The 27,356-nt window shown below is 39.6% G+C and overlaps 1 protein-coding gene across 9 annotated transcripts; it reads right to left on the bottom strand.

The window, feature by feature from the left end:
- Positions 1 to 436: 436 nt before the first annotated feature.
- Positions 437 to 22,722, bottom strand: ZNF875 (zinc finger protein 875). 9 transcript variants are annotated; one of them, XM_059906226.1, is made up of 6 exons: positions 22,627 to 22,722; positions 22,186 to 22,243; positions 14,385 to 14,511; positions 13,852 to 13,947; positions 6,669 to 6,719; positions 437 to 6,438 (listed from the first exon to the last, which is right to left on the bottom strand). In XM_059906226.1, the coding sequence occupies exons 2-6, from the start codon at positions 22,216 to 22,218 to the stop codon at positions 4,754 to 4,756; spliced, it is 1,992 nt and encodes a 663-aa protein (XP_059762209.1). In that variant the 5' UTR covers positions 22,219 to 22,243; positions 22,627 to 22,722; the 3' UTR covers positions 437 to 4,753. The 9 variants fall into 9 exon arrangements, with proteins under 9 accessions (XP_059762209.1, XP_059762208.1, XP_059762207.1 ...); XM_059906225.1 differs by having other exon boundaries at positions 22,186 to 22,274; XM_059906224.1 differs by having other exon boundaries at positions 22,606 to 22,722.
- Positions 22,723 to 27,356: the final 4,634 nt, after the last annotated feature.

Raw genomic sequence — 27,356 nt, forward strand, 5'->3', positions numbered from 1 at the left:
ACATGAAGAAATGCTTCCTAACATGATCATAAATTTATTTATTATATCACTTACAGAAATGGAAATACTATGTTTTTAAAAATAATTAAGGCTTATTTCTTCTGCTGGGGTGAACACAATGGCATTTGTTCTATTAATAATATTTATACCTACATTTATATCACAGATTTAATTTTACATGTGTTAAACATATAATATAAATTAATAAATTAAAATACAGATCATTAATATAAAACAACAGGAGAATAAAATAACTATATAGAAAAATATCAAATTTTATAACCGTTTGTGTTAATTTTGGCATATTATTAAAATAGATATACACACTCACACATTAAATACTTGCTTTATGATACACAGCTTGATCACATTCAAAACTGAACTTTATGAATTAAAATGGAAGAAATCACAAAATAAAAAGCTAAATACTAGGATGTTGTAAAAATGAATATGTCCATCTAGCCATTTGTAAGCACTCTTTAAAACAGTAATTCTTGTCTAAAAGAGAAAATAAAAATGAAAATTATATGCCACTTAGAAATGAATTGACTTTCAGAACAGTAAAAAGGAAGATAAATAAACCAAATTATGATTAAATAAGCTTGAAAAATCAATACAATAAAAAGAAATTAGCTTGAGATTAGTAAATAGTAACAGAAATTAACAAAATATAAAATAAAAAAGACACACTGAAGAAATGATTAAAAGCATAAAGCTGCTTCTTTGATTTAAAAAATAGAAAAAAAAATTGCCAAGTATAGTCAGAAAGAGACATAGCCAAAAGCATGAAGGAGATTAATTATATCATTTAGTTCTAGAAGTGAATATGCCCCAAGTTTGTGTTCTGTCTACATAGAGCAGCATACCTCAGATTGTAGGTTTATATCTGTCAGTAGGTGTTAAGTATTTTCTTTGCATTTGTTTCTTCTATGCCTAGTTTAAACTATATAAAGCATAGATGTTAATAGTATGTTAGGTATTATAACATGCAACTTTTTTTCTGATGTGTGTGTGTGTGTAGTATTTTCTGTGTGGGTTACAGACTATAAACATCTAGAAACAACACACATAAAGGGGAAAAGTAAAGTGTTTCACTTTCACTTGGGTGTGAATATATTCCACCATAAAAAAAAAAAAAGTGAGAAGAGTGGCATTGTTTTATATTTTTGCAAATCTCTTTAATGTCCAGTTTAATAGAATATAGCTGGTATTTTATATGTGCTCCTGCACTTAACCTGTTGACATAAATAAAATCTGGCCTGACATAGATATAGAGTTAGACAATGGAGGAGTGTTTTAATAGCCTTTTCAGGTAATTATCAACATTATCCTTTGACACTACACCAAAAATCAACAAGTGGTAATTTCTTAAAGGTTACTTATGATGTGGAATCTGGCTTTTATCTCTTGAAATCCATTTGTCTGTCTTATACTTTAATATACCCACAGATGATTTTGCAGCATTATGTGCTAATTGTTTGGAAAATACTGGTTCAATGAATTAGGCAGATCTTCCATCAACATATTTCATTATATGGTATTATAAAATCACATTCATTAAAATCATCCCCAATCTCATCACAAAGGAGTTAAGTATTGGGAAACTGTCAAGTTCATGGTGGCAGATAACTTGTTTTTCAATATTCTAATTTTTTGCTTGAAAGTCAAATTAACAAAATTACTGTCAGTTTTCTTTACTGTTTTAAAAAATCATTTCATTTTTTTACAAATGTCTACCAAATATCCAAGTCTGAGTCACCTTACTCAAAATTTGTCAGCTAATCTTTCAAATAAAATTGGTGTCCATAAAAAGGTAGCTGGTTCAGCTCACAAATCAATCATTGAAGTGCACTTCCTTGAAACAACTTCATACCTCAGCATGAAGGACTTTATGTGTATTTCTCTTTTCATCACGTAAAGTTTTTAAAAGATGTGTACATATCAATTTTAGTATCGTGGTTGTGATATTATAGTATCATTTTGTAAGACATTACCATTGGAGTAAAGTGAGTAAAGAGTACATGGGCTCTCCCTATATAATTTCCTGCAACTGTGTGTGAATCTACAGTTATCTCAAAATTAACAGTATAATTTTAAAATGTTGTACCCAAAGGTCAAGATTTAACAAAATTAATTTTTACTTTTTTATGAAGAACTTTCTTAAGTGGAACTTGCATTTTTTTTTTACCACAGTAGGGGGTGGTAAAAAATACAATAATACTAGTAGTACAGTTTGGTGACACTGCCTTGATTCATGCTAGAAGCCCAGCAGTTTTATCCACAATTGTTTTTGCACCATCAATGCAAATTTCAGCACAACAGAAAAGAGCAAGTAATGTCTTAGTGTTATAATGAAATTTGTTTTGACCATGCAGGTCACTTGAAAGGGCCCCCAAACATCCTCTGACCATACTTAGGGAACCACTGATCCATAATAATAAATTAGAATTAGAATTAAATGAAACAATTACATTAAAATTTACTGCTACCCCTTTTAAAATGGAACATTTCAATGGTGACCATAACAGGCTTAACGGATTTGAAGCAATATTCATTGTTTCATACTGTTCATCATCTTTTCTTCAAAATTTTCTGCAGTATAGGCTACTACTTACCATAGGATTGGTAGGATGGGCAGTGGTTGCTCTGGGGCACATTTTCTGTCTGTTTTAAACATCTACAACTGTCACCTCGGGTTATGAAATATGGGGCACTACTGCATGGATAGTCCAGACACAGATTGAAAGACAAAACAAAAAAAAACCTCCAAGACTGAGAGGATTCACATATCTGAATACCACGTGGTGTTTGCCTCCTAATCAGTTTCCAAATTTGCACACAGATTTTAATGCTAGGCCCAGGCAGACAACTCAGGTTACCTGTCCTAATTCTGTCTCTTCTGAGAGGTTCTAAGCAGAAGGCCTGATGTGGGTTTAAGAATCAGTAGAGGTGGGCTTGGGCAGGGTGAAAGGATGGGACTTCTACCTATTTCTCAGAACATTTCCAGATCTTTCTGTTTGGTTGCTGCTCCATAGAAATGTTTCCCAGAGTTTGTATCCCTTTGAATCTATTTAAATCTTCATATACCAGCAGTGCTCTATTTTTTCCTGTTGAGAGTTTTAAACAATTTAAGGCAAAATCTTTTATTTTTTATGAAGCAATTACACTGAAAACTGAAATATTCCTTCTGAAAGCTAAAAAACTGGTGAAAGGTACATGTTTAATTTTGGAATCTTTATTTTTGTGACATGATTTTATGGAAAAGAGTAATTAAGTTCTAAGACTTAAAGAGATTAAAACTCAAAAGGTATTTTTCTGTTGAGAAAATGTAAGAGCATGAGGCCAGGATTTACCATGGGGAGGGCTAAGAAGGGCAGGCCATGCCAGCTGCTCCATTTAAGATAGTATTTCATAATTTTTCACCAGGTTCTGCTCACTCCACTCAAACTTAGATTTTGAACAAAAATTATGACTCTTACACCTCATGTTATTTGAGATAGTGATTCTCTAACTCAAACTCCTTTGGATATCGAGACTTTGGGACCTATGTTTATTTTTTCCCTAAACTGAAAGCCAATGACCCAACCACTGAGTATTGTACTTTAAATCCTACATCACCACTTTCTAAATACTCATATACTTTGTTCTTTTATGTTTTCAAATCTATTCTAAATACCTGTACAGAGATAAAAAGAGAAGTTATTATACAATTTCTATATTTTCCTGCCTGTTCTTAGAAAACTTATTTTCCAGATAAAATTCACAGTCATTTAGTCAAGTTTCATGAAAAGAAACTGGGCCTTGGGACACGACTCTAAATGAATTTGTGGGACACTGCCATTTTCAAAGAGTATTCTCAACCAAAAAAGTAGTATATTTTACAATGTTTGGAAAAATTTAAACCAAATAATTACTAATGGGATGCTGTATGGTAACTCAAAGAAGAATAGAAAGTAATTTTATTTTGTATTTCTGTATATGTGTACATACTTTCTTCATAACACTACATAGTACATTTCTAGTCTAAAAACACTAGTCAATAAAAACATTTTCAGTATGGATTCAACCTGAAAACCAGAGACAGCCCCAGGAAGCAAGCAAAGATACGATATTTCCAAAAATGGACACCTCTTCTCAAACTTAAAGCTAGGATGCCTACAATCTTTCTTACCTGTCAGCCTTTTGTATAATAAAACCTTCTACCCAAGCACTATCTCTGTCCCCATGAGTTGACCATTTTCCAAACTCTCCCTGAAGCTGACTCTGCTGGGTCATGCTCTGTGGAACCAAGATTAAATCAGCCATGGTTTCTGTCTCTTGTTCTCAGAAGGTAAGACAGACATCAAGAGATGGATTCTAGAATTGCTGTTTTTGTAACATCCAGGTTACTGTGGAAGGAGTGTTCAAGTATACTTGGGAAATGATATTGGAATAGTATCAATTCTCTAATTTCAACCTACTTAATAAGTATTCTCTCCATCAAGTTACCTGAGAGACCTTCCACAACCTACCATCCCCACTAGGGAAAGCCAGAGCCCCTGAAAATGGGCCAGCAATTCTCCTTCAGGTGGATTGGAGATGCTGACCCTTACCATTAGTCTCGTGAACACCCCCATCACACATAAGATGTCTCTACTTTAGTGTCTGGCAATGGCTGACTTATTACTAAAGCTACAGCCCTGGGTGGGACTTCTGGTGTCTCATGCAGTGTGACTATTGGCTAAAGGTTTCACTACTTGTCCACACAAGGTTTCTATCCTGAGTGTGTCCTCTGATGTCTGATGAGGTTTGATTTCCGACTAAAGCCTCGCCCACACTTCCTACAAATATAAGGCTTCTCTCCTGAATGGATCCTCTGATGTCTAATAAGATGTGACTGCCGGCTAAAGCCTTGCCCACACTCCCTGCATACATGAGGCTTCCCCCCCGAGTGTGCCCTCTGGTGTGTAATGAGAGTTAACTTATCACAAAAGCCTTGTCCACACTCCCTGCACACAAAGGGTATAATCCCTGAGTGTGCCCTCTTGTGCCTAAACAGGTTTGGCTTCTGGCTAAACTTTCTACCACACTCCCTGCATATGAAAGGCTTTTCCCCTGAATGTGTCCTCTGGTGTGAGATGAGGGTTGACTTATCATTAAAGCCTCGCCCACACTCTGTGCATACAAATGGCTTCTCCCCTGAGTGTGTCCTCTGGTGTGTGATGAGGGTTGATTTCCGGGTAAAGGCTCTCCCACACTCCCTGCATACAAATGGCTTCTCCCCTGTGTGTGACCTCTGGTGTTTGTTGAGGTTTGACTTCAGGCTAAAGCACTGCCCACATTCCAGGCACACATAAGGTTTAACCCCTGAGTGCGTCCTCTGGTGTATCTTGAGGTTTGATTTCCAGCTAAAGTGACGCCCACATTCTGTGCACACATAAGGTTTCTCTCCTGTGTGTGTCCTTAAGTGTCTAATGAGGTGTGACTTCTGGCTAAAGCCTTGCTCACACTCCTTGCAAACATAAGGCTTCTCTCCTGAATGTGTCCTCTTATGTCTGATGAGGTGTGAATGCTGGCGAAAGCCATGTCCACATTCCTTGCAAATGTAAGGCTTCTCCCCAGAGTGTGCCCTCTGGTGTGTGATGAGGTTTGACTTCAGGCTAAAGCTCTGCCCACATTCCTTGCACACATAAGGCTTGACCCCTGAGTGTGTCCTCTGATGTGTGAAGAGGTTTGATTTCCAAGTAAAGCCTCGTCCACACTCCTTGCACACATACGGTTTCTCCCCTGAGTGTGTCCTCTGGTGTGTGATGAGGTTTGACTTCCAGGTAAAGCCTCGTCCACATTCCCTGCACACATAAGGCTTTTCCCCAGAGTGTGTCCTCTGGTTTTTGATGAGGACTGACATACTGCTAAAGCTTTGTCCCCACTCAGTGTACATGTAAGGGGTCTCCCCTGTGTGTGTCTTCTGGAGGCTGAGCTGGTTTGACTCCTTGATAAAGCCTAGCCCAAACTCTCCATATTTGATTGCTCCAAATCCTGAGACTTCTAAACCATGTAATATTTTGTCTGTTTCCTCAAGGTTTGTCCTCTGGGAAGGGCTGGGCCCTATGTCCACCACTGTGTTGTCTTCCTTGGGCCTTACTGGCTGTTCTTCCAGGGTTCTGGACAATGCCTTTGAAGTGCTGCTTTTACTTACTCTCCCAAACAAAAGCTTGGAATCTTCTTCTCTCTCTTGAATTTCTGCTTTGTTTCTTGAGCAGGTTTGATCAAAGAGTTGCTCCTGCTGCTGTTTCTGATCTTCTGAATATTGTTTCCCTGAATGGAGATGATTTCCTGCACATAAACTTGAGAAAAACTGAGGGAGATGACTGAGCCACACATGTTGGCTGAGGGCTTGCTGACTAGAGAATGCCAGAGGACAGGAGGGACAAGGTTGAATTTCTAGCTTTGATCCTGCTGAATAAAGAATGTTTTTAGTCAAAGCAGTCATAGGTAGGGTTGCCTAGGCCACTTTGCTTTGCCCACTGGTCATTCATAATATGTTCACATCACAAGCTGTCTCCCATTCAGCCATACTTCCCAAGATCTATTTTTTATAATCCAGCCTGCAACCTGTTTTTTGTATGGCTACAATATAATATCTAAAATATCCAGTTTTCAAAGGAACAGGAAAGAGTGACACATACCTAGGGAAAAAATTGCAGCCAATAGAAACTGTTGCTGAGTGGGCCCAGATGCTGATATAGGGGGAAAAAAAAAAGAGTTCAAAGCTGATACTATGAATATATTCAAAGAACTAAAGAAAACAATGTGTGAAAAATTAAAGGTAAGTATGATAACAACTTAAAATGGAGAATCTCAATAAAGAACAGAAACAATTAATAAGAAACAAAAGGAAATTATGAAAATAAAAAGTAAAATAACTACAATTACAAAGTTACTAGAGAGATACCACAACATATTTGACTTTGTAACAGAACCAGTGAACCTGAAGATAAATCAATAGAAATTACCTAAAACAGAAGGACAGAGTTAAAGAAAGACTGAAGAAAAATAAAGAGCCCCAGAAACCTGTAAGACACCATCAGGTAAACCAAACCTATGTGTAATGGTAACTCAGGAAGGAGAAGACAGAGAGAAAAGAGCAGAAAAAAAATCTGAAGAAATTATGGCTTAAAAGTTCCAAATTAAAAAAAAAAAAAAGAACTTCCAAATTTGATGGAAAACAATCTACAGATCCAAGAAGCTCAACAAACCCCAAAATAAACACAAAGAGATCCTAGCTAGACACATCATAGCCAAAATGTTGACTATCAGAAAAAAAAAGACAAAAAGGAAATCTTGAAAACAGCAAAGGAGGGTTTCCCTGGTGGTGCAGTGATTGAGAGTCTGCCTGCCAATGCAGAGGACACGGGTTCGAGCCCTGGTCTGGGAAGATCCCACATGCCGCGGAGCAACTAGGCCCGTGAGCCACAATTACTGAGCCTGCGTGTCTGGAGCCTGTGTTCCGCAATGAGAGGCCCGCGCACTGTGATGAAGAGTGGCCCCCACTTGCCGCAACTAGAGAAAGCCCTCGCACAGAAACGAAGACCCAACACAGCCATAAATAAATAAATTAATTAATTAATTAAAAAAAAAAACAGCAAAGGAAAAATGACTCAACATGTACAAGGGGAAAAACAATATGACTAGTGCTAACTTCTCATCAAAGACAATGGAGACCAGAAGGCAGTGGAATAATGTATTTAAGGTGCTGAAATAAAAGAGAAAAGACTTCTATCTATGAAGAATTCTATTCTCACAAAACTATGCATCAAAAGTGAAATTGAGGGAATTCCCTGGAGGTCCAGTGATTAGGACTCCAAGCTCTCACTGCTGAGGGCCCAGGTTCAATCCCTGGTCAGGGAACTAAAATCCCACAATCCCACAAGCCACATGATGCAGCCAAAAAAAAAAGAGAAATCGATATAAAGATATTCTCAGATTAACAAATACTCAGAGTATCTGTTGATAGCAAACATGCCTTATAAGAAATACTCAGTAAGTCCTTCAGGTTGAAAAGAAATGACACGAGACACTAACTCAAATCCACAAGAGGAAATGAGGGCCACCAAGGGATGTCCCTGGCAATGCAGTGGTTAAGACTCCGTGCTTCCACTGTGGGGGGCGCAGGATTGATCCCTGGTCAGAGAACTAAGATCCCGCATGCCATGTGGCAGGATCAAAAACAAGAAAAGAAAAGAAAGAAATAAAGGCCACTGAAACTGGTAAATATGTGGGTAAATATAAAAGATAACATATGTATATTTTCCTCTTAATTTCTCTAAAATACAAAAAACTATTATAAAAGGCAATAAATATAACACAATATTGTGGGCTTTATAATATATGTATAAATATTTTACTTGAACTAAGTTAGTATTAATTAGAGGTAGACTGTGATAAATTAAGGTGCATATTTTATTTCCTAGAGTAGCATTAAGAAATAACTCCAAAACAAATTTAAAATCAAGAGTGAAATTAAAATAGTACACTTAAATTAAAAAAAAAAAAAAGCCATAAAAGGGGCTAGAGAAATAAAGACATGAGACATATTAAAAATAAATAGCAAAATGACAGATTTAAACCATATCAATAATTATATTAAATATGAACAAACTGAACACTCCAAACAAAAGGCAGAGATTATCCCACTAGATTAAAAAAGCAATATCAAACAATGTGCTATTTACAAGGGACACATTCTGGATCCAAAAACACAAGTAGGTTAAAAGTTAAAAGGATGAAAAAAGATATACCGTGCAAACAGTAATCACAAGGGAATTGGAATGGCTACTATATTAATAGTAGACAAAATAGATTTCAAGACAAGGATTATTGCTAGACAAAAAGAGGGGTATTTCATAAAGACAAAAGGGCAATAAATCAGAAAAATAAAACAATTATAAAGGTATCCACAACTAAAAACAGAGCCCCAAAATGCATGAAACAAAAACTTACAGAACTAAAAGAAGAATTAGATAATTCAACAATAATTGGAAATTTCACTATTCTATTCTCAATAATAGAAACAACTAGACAGAAAATCTCCAGGGATACAGAAAACTTAATAAACCAACTTGACCAAACTGACATGTATGGAACATTCCATCCAATGACTGCAGAATGCATATTCTTTTTAAGTGCACATAGACCATTCTTCAGAACAGATCATATGCTAGGCCAAAAAACAAATATCAATAAACTTAAAAACATTAAAGTTATATAAAGCATGTTTTTCTACCACAAAGGAATGAAATTAGAAATCAACAAATGAAAGAAAGATGGAAAATCCACAAATATGTAGAAATTAAACAAGATACCTCTAAGTAACTCAGGGACAGAGAAGAAATCAGAAGAAAAATTGAAACGTATTTTGAACAGAATGAAAACAAAACCCAGCATAATAAAATTTATGGGATATCGCTAAAGAAGTGATTAGAGAGAGATTTATAGCTTTAAATGCCTGCATTAAGGAAGAAGAATGGTTTCAAATCAACTGTCTAAGTTTCTATCTTAAGAAATTACAAAAAGAGCAAATTAATAAATAAGCAGAAGGAAAGAAATAATACACATTTATAAAAAATTAATCAAATAGAAAACTAGAATGAGTAGAGAAAATCAATGAAATTAAAAGTTGATTTTTGAAGAGATCAACAAAATTGAACAATCTTTAGCTAGAATGAACAAGAAAAAATAGAGAAGACAGAAATTACCAAATCAAGAAAGAAAGAGGGAACATCATTACTGACCTCACAGAAATTAGAAGGATTAAAAGGGAGTAGTATAAACAACTTTATGCCAACAACTGGACAACAAAGGCAAAACAGAAAAATTCTAGAAAAACACAAACTATCAAAACTAACTCAATAAAAACTAGAATATCTGAATAGACCTGTAACAAGTAACAAGACTGAATTAGTAATTAAAAGTCTTCACACAAAGACAAGTCCTTGTTCAAGTGTCTTCACTGGGGGATTCTAACCAATATTTAAAGAAGAAATGATACAAATTCTTCACAAGTTCTTACAAAAAATAGAGGACAGAAAATTTCACCACTCATTATATGTAGTCATTATCCTGATACCAGAGCAGACAAAGATATCAAAAAGAAAGTAAAATACAGATAAATACCCTTCATGAACAGAGGTGAAAAAAATCCTTAACAAAATATTAGCAAACTAAATCCAGCAGCTAGTCAAAGAGAATTATACATTATAATAAAGTAGGATTTATTCCAGGAATGCAAAGCTCATTTAACATCTGAAAATCAATTAATGAAATACACCATACTAACAAAATAAAGACAAAAACTACATGAACATCTCAACAGATGCAGAAATATCTAACAAAATCCAATACCCATTCTTAGTAAAAATACTCTACAAACTAGGAATTGAATGGAACTTCCTCAACCTGATAAAGGGCATCTATATAAAACCTACAGCTAACATAATATTTAATGATAAAAGACTGAATATTTTCCTCTAAGTTCAGAAACCAGACAAGAATGTCTGTTATCAACAACTCCATTCTACACTGCACTGGAAGTTCTAGCCAAAAGGCTGAAGGAGGGGAGTAGCAGAACAAGGAAGAGGAGAAGTTAAAGACATCTAAATTGGAAAGGAAGAAGTAAACCTCTCTTTTGTTCACAGATTATATGATCCAGGACGTACAAAATTCCAAGGAATCCTCAATAAAGAGACAGTAAGTAATCATTGTATTTAGTAAGGTAATATGATAAAAGCTCAAAACACAAAAATCAATTGTATTTCTACATACTAGCAATGAACATTCTACAAATGAAATTAAGAAAACAATACCATTCACAATAACATAGATAATAATAAAATATTGAGGAATAAATTTGACACAAGACATATAAGGCGAACATTTTAAAACATTGCTGAGAGAAATTAAAGTCCTAAATAGACAACCATAGATTAGAAGACTCGATATTATTAAAAGGATGATTCTCCCTAAATTGATTGATAGATTCAATGCAAACCCTATCAAAACGAGAGTAAGCTTGTTTTGTTTTGTAGAAATTGACAATCTGACCCCAAAATTTATGTGTCAATTCAAAAAACATAGAATAGCCAAAATAATTTTGAAAAAGTTAGAGTATTTACACTCCTCAACCTCAAAACTTTATAAGACCCCAGTAATGAAGATAGTGTGCTGTTGTCATATGAAGAAACATAGAGATCAATGGAACAAAATTAGGAGTCCAGAAATGAATCATTTACAGTCAACTGATTTTCGACAAAGGAGCCATGGCAATTAAATGAGGGAAAGCATACTATTTTTTTTTTCTTAACACCCTCATTGGAGCACAATTGCCCCACAATGGTGTGTTAGTTTCTGCTCTATAACAAAGTGAATCAGCCACACATATACACACATCCCCACATCTCCTCCCTCTTGCGTCTCCCTCCTTCCCTCCCTATCCCACCCCTCCAGGTGGTCACAAAGCACCGAGCTGATCTCCCTGTGCTATGTGGCCATTTCCCACTAGCTATCTATTTTACATTTGGTAGTGTATATATGTCCATGCCACTCTCTCACTTCATCCCAGCTTACCCTTCCCCCTCCCCGTGCCTTCAAGTCCATTCTCTACGTCAAGCATACTATTTTTAACAAATACTGCCAGGACAATTGAATATTCATATGCAAGAATATGAATTTAGACTTTCACCTCACATGACACATAAAAACTAACTAAAAATGGATCACAGCCCTAAGTGTAAAAGCTAAAAGTATAAAACTTCTAGAAGAAACCAAAGAAGAAAATCTATGTGGCCTCGAGTTAAGCAAACTGCTTAGTTATACCACAAAAAGCACAATCCATTAGAAAATTGTTAAATTGAACATCATCAAAATTTAAAGCCTTTATGCTTGAAAAGACACCATTAAGAGAATGAAAAGACAATCCACAGACTTGTCTTTTTTCTGAAACTTCATTTCATAGTTGAAAATAATTGAAAATCCCGTATCTGATATAGGACTTGTGTCTAGAATATATGAAAAATTCTTACAACTCAAAAAGAAGACAAACAATCCAACTTAAAAATGGGCAAAAGAACTGAGTAGCTATTTCACCAAAGAAGATATGCAAATGGTTAATAAGCACATGAAAAGATTAACATTATCAGTCATTAGGGAAATGCAAATTGAACCACAATGCAATACCACTACATACCCACTAGAATGTCTGTAATCAAAATTAGAGACAATTCCAAGTGCTGACAAGGATGTAGAGAAACTGACACTCTAAAACACTGCTACTAGAAAATGCAAAAATAGAAAATATAAACATAATAGAAATGTAAAACATAAATGCTAATAGAAATGTACAGCCACTTGGGAAGATAATTATGCAGTTTCTTAAAAGGTTAAACATAAACATACCATACAATCCAGAAATTCTACTCCTAGTTATCTACCCAAGAGAAATGAAAACATATGTCCACATCAAGACTGGTACATGACTATTCCTAGCAGCACTATTCACAATAACCAAAAAGTGGACAATCCAATTCACATCAACCTGTGAATAGCTAGACAAAATGTGGCATATCAATACAATGGAATATTATATGGCAATAGAAAGGAATGAATTACCAGTACATGCTGCAACATGGATGAACCTCAAAAACATTATGTATTGAAGCCAGATACAAAGACAAATATATATTTTATGAGACCATTTATATAAAATGTCCAGAAACAGCAAATCTATAGAGACAGCATACCATTGGTTTCCTGGAGCTCAAATGGGAGGAGAAATAGATGCAAATGGGCACAAGGTAACTTTTTAGAGTGATGAAATGTTCTAAAGTTGTGTGGATGTGATAATCATACAACTCTAAAAGTTTACTCAAAATAATTGAACTGTACACTTACAATAAGTAGATTATGGTATATAAGTTATAACTCAATGAAGCTGTTAAAAAAGGAGCTGTGGAACTGTATACTTCTAAAGAAAGGTATTGAAATGGTCTATATTAAGAGAGACTAAATAGATATGCCATGTAAATGCACTACTGGGTCATGTTCTGGAGAGGAAAAAATATTACTGTGTCTACTGACAATTATGAGAGGTAGATGATAGGTATTAGATAAAATTATTGTGTTGAAGTTAAGTTTACTGAAGTTGATAGCTGTACTGTGGTTATATGAGAATATCACCATTCTTAGAAAATCTTTTAACATACATCCACATATGAACCTACATATACACACACACACAAATATATATACATAAACATATACATAAATACATACACATACGTACGGTGGAGGGAGAAGGGAGAGCATGCACACAAGAGACACACAAGACAATGATAAAGCAAACTGGGTGAAATATTAGTAGGTGATTTTATGATGCCATTTTATAAAAACATATATGCCATATATATTTATACATATATGTGTATGTGTAGAGGACATAAGAATGTTCTTTGTACTATTTTTATTTTTGAAAATTTTCTGTAATTTTGAAGTAATTTCCAAATATCAAGTCAAAAATAAATAGGATGAAGCCCACTTCTGAAAATGGCAGCAGACTGAACTGGTCACAAGTATCCCCCGCAGAAAACAATGCCAAGTGAGAGGAAGGGAGGCTTCCTGGTGGAGGGAAGCGACAAGGAAACCAGGAAAGTCCCTCCCTTAACTGAAGATGATATTCTGGAAAAGAGGTCATGCCAGGCAGCCTTACCAGGGACCTAGGGGCCTAGAAAAGAGCTTCCTCCCAGTACTTGAGAGATGCCTCATCCTTCCCTACCTGCCATGCTGCAGACGGTTCCAACTATCCTGTGTCACACTCACCTGGACGGAGAACCAGCGGACGTTGTCTCTCCTCTATCCAGGGCTCTTCCCCTCGCTCCAGCTGAGAAATGAGTTTTGGTTTGGAAAATGGAATTTCTGCTCATAAGGAAAGAAAAAAAGGAGACTCTTGGTTATGAGCTCAAGGGGACATTCCAGAACTCAGAGCCAAAATGGTGAGGGAAACCCAGAGGGTGATACAGAGGACCTATGAATAGTGAACTCTCTGCAGTAGAAGGGTTGAGTAAGAAAAGGTGACTCCGATCAGAAAAACAGCATATTAACACGGTGAATGAAAATCTCCTGGGTTTGGGGCAAGATAAAGTAAGAAAAAAAAATGCAGAGTGGCATACACAATATGAATAAATCTACCTGCTTTCAACTCTACTGAATCCAGATCCACCTGAGGAAAAAGGTAAATTTTTGTTTTGAAGCCCAACCCTAAGACAAAGCTGCTTTGTGAGTAGCCTTTCTTCGTGACATACAGAAAATACTCTGTGAGCCAGACTTTAAGTGCTACGGGAAGCCCTTCTTACCTAGTGAGACCAAGTGGTTATAAGTCTCCAGCATCACCTCCCTGTGCAAGGTCCTCTGAGCAGGGGTCAACAACCTCCATTCCTCCTGGGTGAAGTCCACAGCCACATCCCCGAACGCCACGAACGCCTTTTAACACAAAACACACCTCTGCTCATCCAGGAGTCTGCCTTGTCCACACCTCAGGATGAGAGATCAAAAGGCATCCCTGAGGAGGTAGAGAAGATTTCTAGACCTGACTATGGATGATGAATAAAGGCTAACAGAATATACCACTCTAAAATATGCCACTTTGGCATAAGGATTATTTTGAGCTGAAGGCAATTAATAAGCAGACACAAGAAAAGCTCTCTGCCCTCTCCCATTTGCCTAAAAGCAGAACATAAATTTGCAAAGGTGTCTCCCTTCCCCTCTCTACCAGCAGGACAGAAATTAATCACCAGATACAACTCTAGACCCTTATCAGCCCAGGGATCGGCGCCACAGAAATCTACATAGCAAATCTTTACTAACTAGCCCTTATCTTCCATTAGTTCCCCCATATATTATTAACCTTCCCACAATTTGCTGCCTAGAAACTCAAAGTCCTTTTCCTTTGTCTTGTCACTTCTCTAAAGTTATTGCTATTTTGTTAAAATGCTATATAAGCTCAAGTTCTAACCACCCCTTTTGAGTTACCCATCCCTGAGTACTCCCATGTGTATGCATGATGCACACGTTAATAAATTTCCGATTGTTTTTCTCTTGTAAATATGTCTTTTGTCTAATGTACAGCCAATGAAAAAAAGAATTTTCTCCTCCCATACATGACCTTCATGCCAATAGTTCAAAGACCATTACTCTCCCATCTCTATCCAGCCAGCATCATTGTGCACCTATCACTGTCAACATGCTAGGCTCACTGCCATGGGGGATAAAAGCAACAGTTCTTCCACATTGGGAGCTTTAAATCTAAGCAGGAAGAGGAGGAAGACATCATAAACATTACATTAAAAGAATAATCCTCTTGCTGAGTTTGAAGAATTTCAGAGACTACTTGGTCTAAGCATTTATGTTCTACATGAAGCAGCTCAGCCTCTGGGGCAGGGGATGAATAACCCACCACTATGTGTACTTCAGGCAGGGCTCACTCCTTCCCCTCCCTCACACTGCCACTTGAGCTGCTCAGGCCTGAGGAATGAAGTGGATGGTGGTGAAGAGCCTGGATATAAAACACTCTGCCTGGATTTGGAATCTACCTGTCCCCAACTAGTGTACCCTTAGGCAAATTAGTTAACCTCTCAGCACCTCAGTTTCTTCTTCTCTGAACTGAGAATAACAGTGCTTATTTCCCAGGTTGTGCTGAGGATCAGATGAGTTGATAAATGTAAGGACTCAGACAACTGACTGCTCCACACAGTAAGTGTGTGGTGAGGTTTTTTTGGTTTTTGTTTTGTTTTTGTCCGTGCCGCGCAGCTTGCAGGATCTTAGTTCCCCAACCAGGGACTGAACCCACGCCCTCGGCAGTGAAAATACCGGGTCCTAACCACTGGACCGCCAGGGAATTCTCTGTGTGGTGTTTTAAATTACGGATTCCTGGGTCCCACCACAAATCAATAAAATCAGACTCTTCAGGGATAAGGCTTTTATACTTTTAAGGGCTCCTATGTATAGTCATGGTTGCAAATCACTGGGTCAGAGGAATCTGGAGAGGGAGAGGTCACTGTAGGACACAGAGATCAGAAATGGTTTCATGAGAGGGCAGTTTGATCTTGGTCTTAAAGGCTAGGCAGGATTCAAAGGATGAAGGAGCGAGGAAGGCTAGGTACTCCAGACAAGGCATGTGAGATGGGAGGGAATAAAGAATGAAAAGTGGCTAGTTGGGAAAGAGAGCAGGCAGGTTGTAGCAGCCTACAGAGAGTCTGAAAGGTCAAAGGAATATAAAACTCTGTCCTCTACTGTGCATGTAAGGCAATATTTGAATACTACCCTTGAACTGATGGTAGAGGACCACACATGTGAATAGACAGGTGGTAAAGCACATGTTGCAAAATACTCATTATTGAATCTAGGTGGTGGGTATGTGAATGTCAAGGTACAAATCTTTGTATTTTTTTCTTTATGTTTGAAGTTGTTCATAATTAAATGTTAGAGAGAAAAAGACTATTCACTCATTCAAGTTCCTGCCCAGTCCCTGTAGTGATCTGATCTTATAGATCCTCCTCAGAATAAACACACACACACACATACCCTGAAAATCTCTGACAAAGGAGCTATGGTACAGACCAACCTACATTATTTCAACAAGTTTAATACAACTGGTATTCCTGCAGCTCTAGAAAGATTCATGGTTTCTTTGTCTGAGACCCATGCATGTAGGGAGGGTATGGTAAACACTAACTGGACGATCCATTTCAAACCTCTCCCACTGCGTAGCAATACAGCTAGCAGTCTGGGGAACTAATTTAGGATAAAGAAAAAATACCTAATGAATTTTCACATCCGACTAAACAGATCTCCTGAAAGCCTGTTAAAAGCTTCAGTTGGATGCTTCTAGCTAGCTTCTATACATGATAATGTATAGAAAGAGAAAAGTTAAAGAAGCAACTAAGCAGTTTGCAAGCATAATTTAGAGGAAATATAGACAAGCCAGGACTTGCTGGGTTGGAAAATAAAACTGTTTTACATCTCCAGTCTCTCCAGCCAGCAAGAGTCTCAAAATAAGAAATGGCCTCAGGGTAAAGATCAAGAGTTTGGCTAAAAGACCCAAATGTTATGACCTCTGAAATTGTTAAGGTGATGCCTAGTAGACAAAAGGGCTTCTGAGATTCTTACAGGTATTGTCCCACAGCACTGACACCCTGCCCAAAGATGAGAGGCCTATCTGGAAAGGAAATGTGATTGTAGCTTTTTGTTTAATAGAGTAATATAATCTGATACATGGGAAACCCAAAGAGTTTTTAAAGAAGCCATATCAGGGCTTTCCTGGTGGCACAGTGGTTAAGACTCTGCCTGCCAATGCAGGGGACATGGGTTCGAGCCCTGGTCCGGGAAGATCCCACATGCCACGGAGCAACTAAGCCCATAAGCCACAACTACTGAGCATGCGCTCTAGAGCCCATGAGCCACAACTACTGAGCCTGTGCCCCACAACTACTGAAGACCACGTGCCTAGAGCCCATGCTCTGCAACAAGAGAAGACACTGCAATGAGAAGCCCACGCACTGCAACAAAGAGTAGCCTCTGTTCGCCGCAACTAGGAAAAGTCCACGCACAGCAACGAAGACCCAATGCAGCCAAAAATATATAAATAAAATAAAATAAATTTAAAAAATATATATATATATATACTCTAAATAAGTCATATCAGTTTGACTAAAAGGGCTGGAGACAGTTCAAAATGAAGAGGCCTCCTATGTGCCTCCAACTCCTCCCCTTTTTGAATGGGAGTGTATATTGCAGTTTTCCTGTCCATGTCTCACCACTGTGTGCTAGGTGGGTAGCTGGGGGTAGAGGGAACCAAATAAATTGTCTTTTTAGTATACATCTCTGACTCAAAAGGAGTTTCACTGAAGAAGCCTTAGCCACATCCAGACTGATATGCATATGATACTGGACTTTGAGGATGAAACTTCTGGGGATCTTGGGAGGGGAGTGAGTTTATCTTGCACAAGGGAAGGACATGGATCACTGGGACCAGAGGGTAGTTACAGTAATGAACCCCACTGTATAACATCTCCCTATATCTACACCCTTGTGTTAGTCCCTTCCAAAACTCTGCACTTGGCTATGTGCCTTGCTTTGATCAAAGCGACATTAGCAAACATAACAACGAGCTGAGGCTTAAAACGTGCTTGTCCATTGCGGTTGTCCTCTCTCTTGCTGTGTAGGGAAACCCAAGACCATCATTTGATCAAGCCTAAGCAGAGTCTCTAGAACAAACCCAAGCCTACATGGAAAAGAACCAAGAAAAACCAACACACCTGAGACAACCAGCTTGGTAACTGTCATGCATGGATAGTCACCCAGCCCCAGTCAAACCACCAGCTGACTGCAGCAACAAGAGCACAAGTGAAACCTGCAAAACATCCATCTGTGCCCAGCTCAAAATGCTGACCTATCAAATTGTGTGCTAATAAATTATTTTTTTTTTCTTTTTAAATATTTATTTATTTATTTGGCTGCACCGGGTCTTCGTCGCAGCACTCGGGATCTTCGTTGCCGTGTGTGAGATCTTCATTGCGGCATGAGGGATCTTTTAGTTGCTATATGCGGGACCTTTTGTTGCAGCATGCGGGATCTAGTTCCCTGACCAGGGATGGAACCCAGGCCCCCTGCATTGGGAGCACGGAGTCTTAACCACTGGACCACCAGGGAAGTCCCTAAATTATTTTGTTTTAAGTCAGTAAGTTTTGGGTAGTTTGTTATGAAGCAAAGGCCAACGTATACATTGATAAAGGAGTCATGTTATATGAAAAATACTTTGCAAGTAATATTAACCTTGAGATCAAGGTTAATTGATCGCCAAGATGCTCATGCTGTTACAAACTCCTAAGAGAGATTCAGACAGCAACAGATTCAGTCCTCCCATTTCTCACTGCCTCCCAGGCATGAAGTCATTAGGTGATAGAGGATAGATTTATTTGAATGACTTGAATAGTTATTTTTCTCCCTTTTTCCAGCCAAGTGCCTAAAAAGTGAATCTAATCTAAATTAAAGGTGTATATGAGATTACTCCACTGTGCTGGCAATAAACACATTTTCAGAATGAATAATCAGAACATGATGTCGTAAACAGAACACATTTGAAGTGAAGACTGCCCTGAATATCTAAGACACTGTTGTTGAGACACTGAAGGAAGACTTTTGATCAGAAAAGTGATGTTACTGTAATGTTTGGGGGACGTGAGGATTACAGATGCAATGGGTAGCAAAGGAACATATCAACATGGGGAAACAAATCAGGACATTATTGTGAACATTCACATTAGAGAAGAAGAAGATCTGCACTGGCAGGTCTACCCTGGGAATGTAACACTGCACAGTGTAACAAAAACAAAAAAACTGCACAATGTAAAGTGAAACATGGTGATGGAACAAAGGAATCTCAAAAAAGGAAGAAATAATTGATAGGATCACATGTTTTAGAACAAGCAGGGTTCCAAAGCTCCAACTGGTGTGAGCGCTCACTGCTTCAAAATATTTATTTCTACTCACCTTGTCATATTTTAGTTTTGAGAATAAATACAAATCTATAAAAGAATTTCATGCACAAAGTTGATCACAGAAGCATTATTTGCAACAGTTAAATATTGGGAACAAGTTAAATGTTCCCCCAAATTGAGAACTAGTGGATTGGATCATTCACTCAAAGCACTATTATAGAAATCGTTTGCAGTTGGATAAATGTTGGTTGTTCCTTCATCTATTAAAAAATGGGTCTGAGTAGATATAATGTCACTAGCTTTAATACAATACCATCTTATCATTAAGGTCTATCAAAATGTATGTATGTAGGGGTGTGTGTGTGTGTGTGTATGTATATAAAATTAACCAAATTCCAATGATAAAGAAATCTAAAAATAAAGTGCAAGACTCATAAGTGTGCAGGCCGTGCTTTACACATCATTGAATGTAGTCTATCAAGAGTTCTGCAAACAGTAAACATTCAGCAAATTTGTTCAATGGAATCAAGGAGAAAATACTAAGAATTAGTAACATCATGTGCCTGCCAGCCCAACTCATTTGTTACAAATTCTGCTTTACCCTCTCAGGCAGTGATAGCTAATATCCTACTGTATATTTGCTTAAATTGTTTTGTGTAATTCAGATGTCATGCATATTAGAGTACCTGGAAATCCTCCTCAAACACCCTGAAATATGTGGTTAATTACATGCCCCAAATAACATATCAAAACAAACAGAAACTCCCTTGTTACTTATTAGTTCCTTCAAATTAATTTCTTTAAGGTGTGGTTCCTCCAGGCACCAAACATATCATGTGTGCCAGGTACTCCTCTAGGCACAGAGGTTTCATCTTAAACAACTTATCAGTTCAAATGCTTGTGCACTTTGATCAAGTTTTCATAATGCTTTTTTTTCTTTTTTCTTTTTTAAAGTATTAAGGGCAGGAAAAGTCAGCTCACACAAATTTCTGGCTTTTCCCAGAAAATCAGAATGCTTCCCTAGTAACATTATGAGTGGTGAAGAAAGTACACACAAAAGATTCAATGTTACCTTAGGAAATGCCCCAGATTTCCTATGCATTCTTGGTACTAACACTTTTCAGAGGAATATAATATTTTACAAATGAGAAATGCAGAACTCTCGAAGTTGTTCTGATAATGCCTAGGAAATTGTAAATCTCTAACATGAAGACCAGGATTAAGAATAAATCAAGAAGGCTTCCCTGGTGGTGCAGTGGTTAAGAATCCGCCTGCCAATGAAGGGGACACGGGTTCGATCCCTGGTCCGGGAGGATCCCACATGTCGCGGAGCAACTAAGCCCGTGCACCACAACTACTGAGCCTGCACTCTAAAGCCCATGCTCCGCAACAAGAGAAGCCACCACAATGAGGGGCCCGTGCACCACGGCGAGGAGCAGCCCCCGCTCGCCGCAACTAGAGAGGGCCCATGCACAGCAATGAGGACCCAACTCAGCCAAAAATAAATAATTAAAATAAATAAATGTATTAAAAAAAATAAGAAATCAAGACAATGAAGGCAGATCTGAAATAACCAAGTTAGTGCATATCAAAAATGATAGTAAACAAGCCTGGCAACTGTGTTGGTGCTCAATAAATATCAGTCACATTCAATTAAGTCAAACTCATCATAGTCACCATTCTCAGGGGTTAGAAAGTTTCCCTTTAAGTTCCTATATGCCTATAGCTCTGATTTCCTATGTCAAATCCCTTCTCAACATCCTTCAAAATCTATCTTACTCAAAGACAAAGTCTACACTCCTCAGCCTGGCACTCGACCTGGCCACCCAGACTCAGAGGTGGAAAACGAAAATCCTTCAGGGGCCAGGCAGGTAATAAAAATGAGAGAGACAGGCAAAACGTTAGATTTCAATGGTTTCAATCTCAGTATGGAGGATACTGTGGAAACTACAGCAAAAAGACTGCAGGACCTGTCCAAATGATGCAGACACTGTTCAGCTCAAATTCCCTGACACCAAAGTAGAGTGCAGTTTATTTTCTGAGAGGCAAGCAATCCAGAATTTTTGGTGAAATCTCCCCATTGCCAGATGCTGAAAATGCTCTTAAATGTAAAATTCAGGTCAGACCATACCATGTACTGGTGAAGATAGTCTGTATCTTCACCAGTACATTATTTAAAAATCAACCTAAAATACGATCTTCCCACACTGTGTTAAGGGCAGTGTGCCCAGTGGCCCAGCCTCAGACTAATCATTCTTCCTGCCCTCCCACTGGTATGTCTTCACCAACTCTCCAATTTACCAGACTCGCAGGGGTAGTTCAAACAGCCCTACTTCTCCTGGAAGTCCTCCCCAGCCACTTCAGGCCACAGTCCACTCTGCTGTCCCTGCCTTTCATCCTTATCACTGGACAATTAAGCCTGGATGTCCCTGTATTTTTATTTAAATTGCTCCATGTGTGTTGTTCACAATTACCTACTTCGAGGATGACTTAAGTATGGATGGAGCAGAAAGAAATGTTGAGGGAAACTCCATGTAAGCCACTCCTCCAGGACCAGGAAAGAGCTTTGCCCAATACCAACAAGGCAGCCTCCAGAGCAAGAAAAGGGAATGGATTCATCCTCTTGACAGCCAAGATGGAATTTTACGGAAATTCTCACCTCTTTTTTGGCTTTCAGGAGCCCCGTGGCCATTCTCCTGATCTCCTGAGTGCTCTCCCTGAAGAAGGGCAAAGTCTCAGAAGGCAGATCTGAGGATGTGAAGAGATATAAGAGCACGCCTAGTTGGAAAACCCCTCCCAAGCGCAGGCGGGGTGTGCTCCAGAGCCCCACTACTGGGGATTGGGAGTGTCACAGAATTCACCACCACAAGCCAATTCCCATCTAGACCCCTGGAGAAAGGGCCCAGGGTGACCGAGCACCCTCAAGCTCAGCCCCAAGCTCTGGCCAGAGAGTGAAGCCCATATCCCCCAGCAGCGGAGTAAGGGTTTGTCCCTAAGGCAGACTGTGTCGTCGTGAGTAAAACCGGGACAAGCATGGGAACGTGCTGAGTGGACGAGGCAGTGACTATTGGGCACTCACGGAACGCGGGGTGCACGTTACCGATCCTGAGGCTGAAGCTCGGGAACCAAGAGCAGAGGTTTGAGAAGGACCCGAATACTGTTGTCTACCCCGTTGCCAACCGGCCTAATGGGCGGACTCCACCGGCCGGAAGTGTTCCTGTTACGCCAACTCCTCACGCTAAGGGGCGAGCGGAAGAGAGGGCGGAAGTGGCCGCAGAGGCCTCTGGAGAGTGTAGTCTTGGGATGGAGAGGAGAGGGGCGTGGGCTTCTCCATCGCAGGGTGACTGTCACATCCACCTCTTACACAGCCAAATTTAGGAGCCCGTTGTTAAGGTGCCCAGACCGCAAGGTTCACCAGTTTCTCCGCCCAGGGCCAATGAGATCTGCAGGCCACGAGAGCGTCGCGGACACCCTCGAGAAGTCTAGGAAATGTGGTCCTGGAGCCTGGTGTTGCGGCGGCGGGTGACCAGACTGTGCGCACTGACCTTCAGTGGCGCGGGGGAGCTAAGCTTCCCCACCAAAGTCTCCACTGGTGTCCCCTTCCCGGAGCTGAAACCAGGGTCGGCACGGGCTGGACCAGAGGCGGGCCGATGTGGGCGCGGCTCAGAGTAAAGCACTTGGAGGGTGGGGAAGCGGGGTGATGCTGTGTTGGGACTCCCAGATAGGAGCGACACCGGCTTTACGTCCCCGAGGTTGGGAGGGGGCGCCAGTATAGACAGGGAACACCAAGGCTGTTTTCGGAGAGAGCGGGATTGGCTTGGGCCAACTTGGAATGGCGGTGGGAGTGGCTTTCGTCTTGTGTGCCCGGGATTTTGAGGAATGGAGAGGCTGGACTTGGGTAAAGAGGAAAAGGTTCCCTGGTGGTAGTAGTATAATGAAGCCCCGCGGCTCGAGCCAGCAAACCCTGGTACAAGTATCGCTAGGAGGAAACTTTACGAGCTTGTGTTGGTGGTGATGGTGGTGGTGATGATGAGGGAGAGAGGGGTGAAGAGGAGGCATAATTTGACAGTTTTGTTCATCATGGATTGGGGGGAGGGGAGATTTTGTTCATCATTTTTATTTTTAAGATAATACATTAAAATATTTATCTTGATTACTGAGTGTTTTTGGTGCTTCCTTAAATTCTGTACCCAAAATCCACATTAAGGAAAAGCATAGATAGATCTGATGCTACATGAACCTCATTGGCACCTACTGGCCTGTAGCTTTCATAAGAGGTGAGGGCTTGGCTTCTGGGCATTAAGTAGCCAGAAAGAGTCCTTTAGGAGCTTACCCTGAATTGTTGAATTGTGAGTGATCTTTTCTTTCCTGACTTCCTTAAAATCCACAATTTCCTGATAACTACTCCACTCAAAGCACCACCCTCAAGGCACCTCCAAGGCCCATCATGGTGCAAATATTCAAAGAATACTGTTAAATCTTAACACTCTACTCCAGAATCTTTCCCAATATCCCTTTGCCTGGAGAAGTTAAAAAAAAAAAAAAAAAAAAAAAAAAGGTTTGCATGTTAGCATCAGCCTCCCTGACTAAACAGGGGTTCAGGAAGGAGGATCAGCCCAGCACCCTATTCCAATCCTTGACAGACCTCACCAAGGATTTCATATCCCTGAATGCAGAATGTTTCTAAAAGAACTCAGTGGGCACCAAAGTCGGGCATGGGGCTGAGAGGAGCACAAATGAAATGGAGGGACTGAAAAGTGTCAGAGAAGGGATGGAGGGGGAGGGGGAGCCGAGGAGGTGGGATCCTGAGATAATCCAGATCCTTATGTGTAGACATGTGTACACAGTCTGTGAAGAGAGATCCAGGCTGACAGGTTATCTATAATAAATCAAACATAACAGCAGGTTGGGTGATGATGGGGCTCTGGGAACTTTCTCCCCTTTCTCCCTTCCAGGGAGGGGAAAGGGACTGGAGGTTGAATCAATCGCCAAAGACCAATGATTTAATCGATCACACCTATGTAATGAAGCCTCCATAAAACCCCAAAAGGATGGGGTTTGGAGAGCTTCCAGGTTGGTAGAGATTCAGGGAGAGTGGCGTGTTCAGAGAGCATGAGAGCTCTGCACCCCTCCCCCATACCTTGCCCTATGCATCTCTTCGATCTGGCTGTTCCTGAGTTATAGTCTTTTATGATAAACTGGTTATCTAGTAAGTAAAATGATTCTCTGGATTCTGTGAGCCACTCCAGCAAATTAAATGAGGAGGGGGTTGTTGGAACCTCCAATCTATAGCCAGTTGGTCAGAAGCCCAGGTGACAACCTGGACTTATGACTGGTATCTTGGGTGGGTGGAGTGGGGAACAAGGACTGAGCCCCTCACCTGTGGAATCTGATGCTATCTCTGGGTAAACAGTGTCAGAATTGAGTTGAATTGTAGGACCCTCATTTGGTGTCACAGAATTGCTTGGATGTGTGGAGGAAAAACACCCCACACATTGGAATTGGGGGTACAGAACCCTTTTACCCTGGACCTGAGTTTGCTTAATAAATCTAAGAGCTTTGAGATTTAATCTCTGTCCTTTGAGGAGTCCTATTTCCCACACTCCTATCTGGGCTCTGAGGCTCAAAGATGTGAAAATCCATTTAAATTATAAACACAATGGAAAGAAATCTAGTCATGCCTACCTAGGGAACATATCTGGTTAAAATTAACATCAGATAAAAATCAGTTAAAAAGAAAAAAATGTGAAAAAATATTCTTTGAAATTAAAAGCCATACAAACTACTGTGTCACTGATAAGTTGAATAAGAAATTGACCTGCAATCTACAAAATCATTGGAAGAAACAATAGTGAAAATACTTCAGATCGAAATCTGTGGAATGAGGTTACCTGAATGCCCAGAGATACCACCTTAAACACAATGCCAAAAAAAACAGGGCAAAAACTTAAGCTCTATATACATTTTTGGACGGAAGTTCTAGTTTCAGTAAGGTCAAAAGTTTAAATAAAAATGACCACAAAAGGGAAAAACAAAACTTCAGAACTGGGGAAGAAGGTCTAGTCTAAATCACTGATGAGTCAAATTATTAAAAATTGATTTAATTTTCAATGAATGATGAGGAATAAAACAGTGGTTAGAAGGAAACTTTTAGCCTGAAAGTAATCTATGACTTAGAAATTAAGGCAGAAAACTAAGAAGCTAGCGGTCAACTTTCAAGGCAGAAAACGAACAGAACAATAGGATATGAGAGAGGGAAGAAATAATTAGATGGGGGCAGGGAGAGGTGCTCATGGGGATACAGGAGGCAGGAAGAACATATGGAGTTTGTGCATAAAATCACTATAAAGAAACAGTCCTTGGGACTTCCCTGGTGGTGCACTGGTTAAGAATCCACCTGCCAATGCAGGGGACACATGTTCGATCCCTGGTACGGGTGGCTCCCACATGCCACGTAGCAACTAAGCCTGTGTGCCGCAACTACTGAGCCCGCGTGCCACAACTACTGAAGCCCGCGTGCCTAGAGCCCGTGCTCCGCAACGAGAGGCCAACTCAAGGAGAAGCCCGCTCACCGCAACGAAGAGTAGCCCCCACTCACCGCAACTAGAGAAACCCTGCACGCAGAAACAAAGACACACGCAGCCATAAATAAATTAATTTTTAAAAATATGTATTAAAAAAAAAAGAAACAGTCCTTAGGGAGGTGGATACACAAGGATCGTGCTAGATGTGGAAGGAAGAAGACAGATACCCCTGGAGGGTATATTCAGGGAGTAACATTGGATGAAAAACAAGAGACAGAGTCAAGTGTGGAGGCTCTCCCATCTTACACAGAGACAGAGGGCAGCATGGATAACATTAGCAAGTGATGGGCACAAACGAGGAGTCAATAAACACGGGAAACAGCCCCTCAAGAGGAGATGAGGAAAATGAGCACAATCCCTTCCTCAGAAAGACAGTGCTTAAATCCATGCATGTGGGAACTCAGGTTCAGAGGCAAGACTAGGAATCAGTCAAGAGACAGCCGCCCACACCTCTGCTGTGTCACCTGCAGCCATAGGGTGGCAGGCAATACCTTCTGTTCCAGCAGAGCTGGCCAGAGAGAGCAGTTAGAACAGGAGAGGTGAGAGAGGATTCAGGAGAAGCCAGGACCTCCCAAAGGACCTTGAGTCCTGCTGGTCTCACAGTGACGCCCCAGCAGAGGGAAGGCTCCACCGTGAAAGAGAAAACACAAAGGAAACATAATATTTGTCTATTTTCAAAATAAAATATTTAATACATGTTCAGGTAGAGATGGGTACAGAGACAGAAGTAAGGTAGAGGAATCAGCTAGACACCACAGGTATGTAATGATGGATAAATAAATGATATGTATGCGGAGATTATCCACATATGCAGACTTTATATGTTCACATAAATACTTATATTTATGCATCTCCCAGTAGAGACGTTTACATAAACTGCATTTACACTGTGAAGTTGACAAGGAGATAAAGTAAAAATAAAACAGCTATAGAGAGTGTCAGTCTCTCTGTTTAGTGGGAAGCACATGAGCACAGCTTCTCCCTTCCCTTCTGAACACCACTAATGCCTGCAGCAGTAGGTGGCAAATCACAGCCTGGGCCACCCTTCCCAGAATGTCACAAACATGGACATACATACCACAGAACTCACTAGAAACCAAAGCCAGGAAGTGTAGGGGCTGTGGAAGACAGCCTTCAAGTAGGAGGGACTAGAAAATTCCAAGATAGGGCACTGGGGAGTGGTGATTCCAAGAGGATCCAGATGCCTGTGCAAGGGCCAGGTAGAGAGCAGACATGTGTCAGTAAC

This window comes from Balaenoptera ricei, chromosome 19, assembly GCF_028023285.1.
Source record: "Balaenoptera ricei isolate mBalRic1 chromosome 19, mBalRic1.hap2, whole genome shotgun sequence".
In the NCBI taxonomy this organism is placed as follows: domain Eukaryota; kingdom Metazoa; phylum Chordata; class Mammalia; order Artiodactyla; family Balaenopteridae; genus Balaenoptera; species Balaenoptera ricei.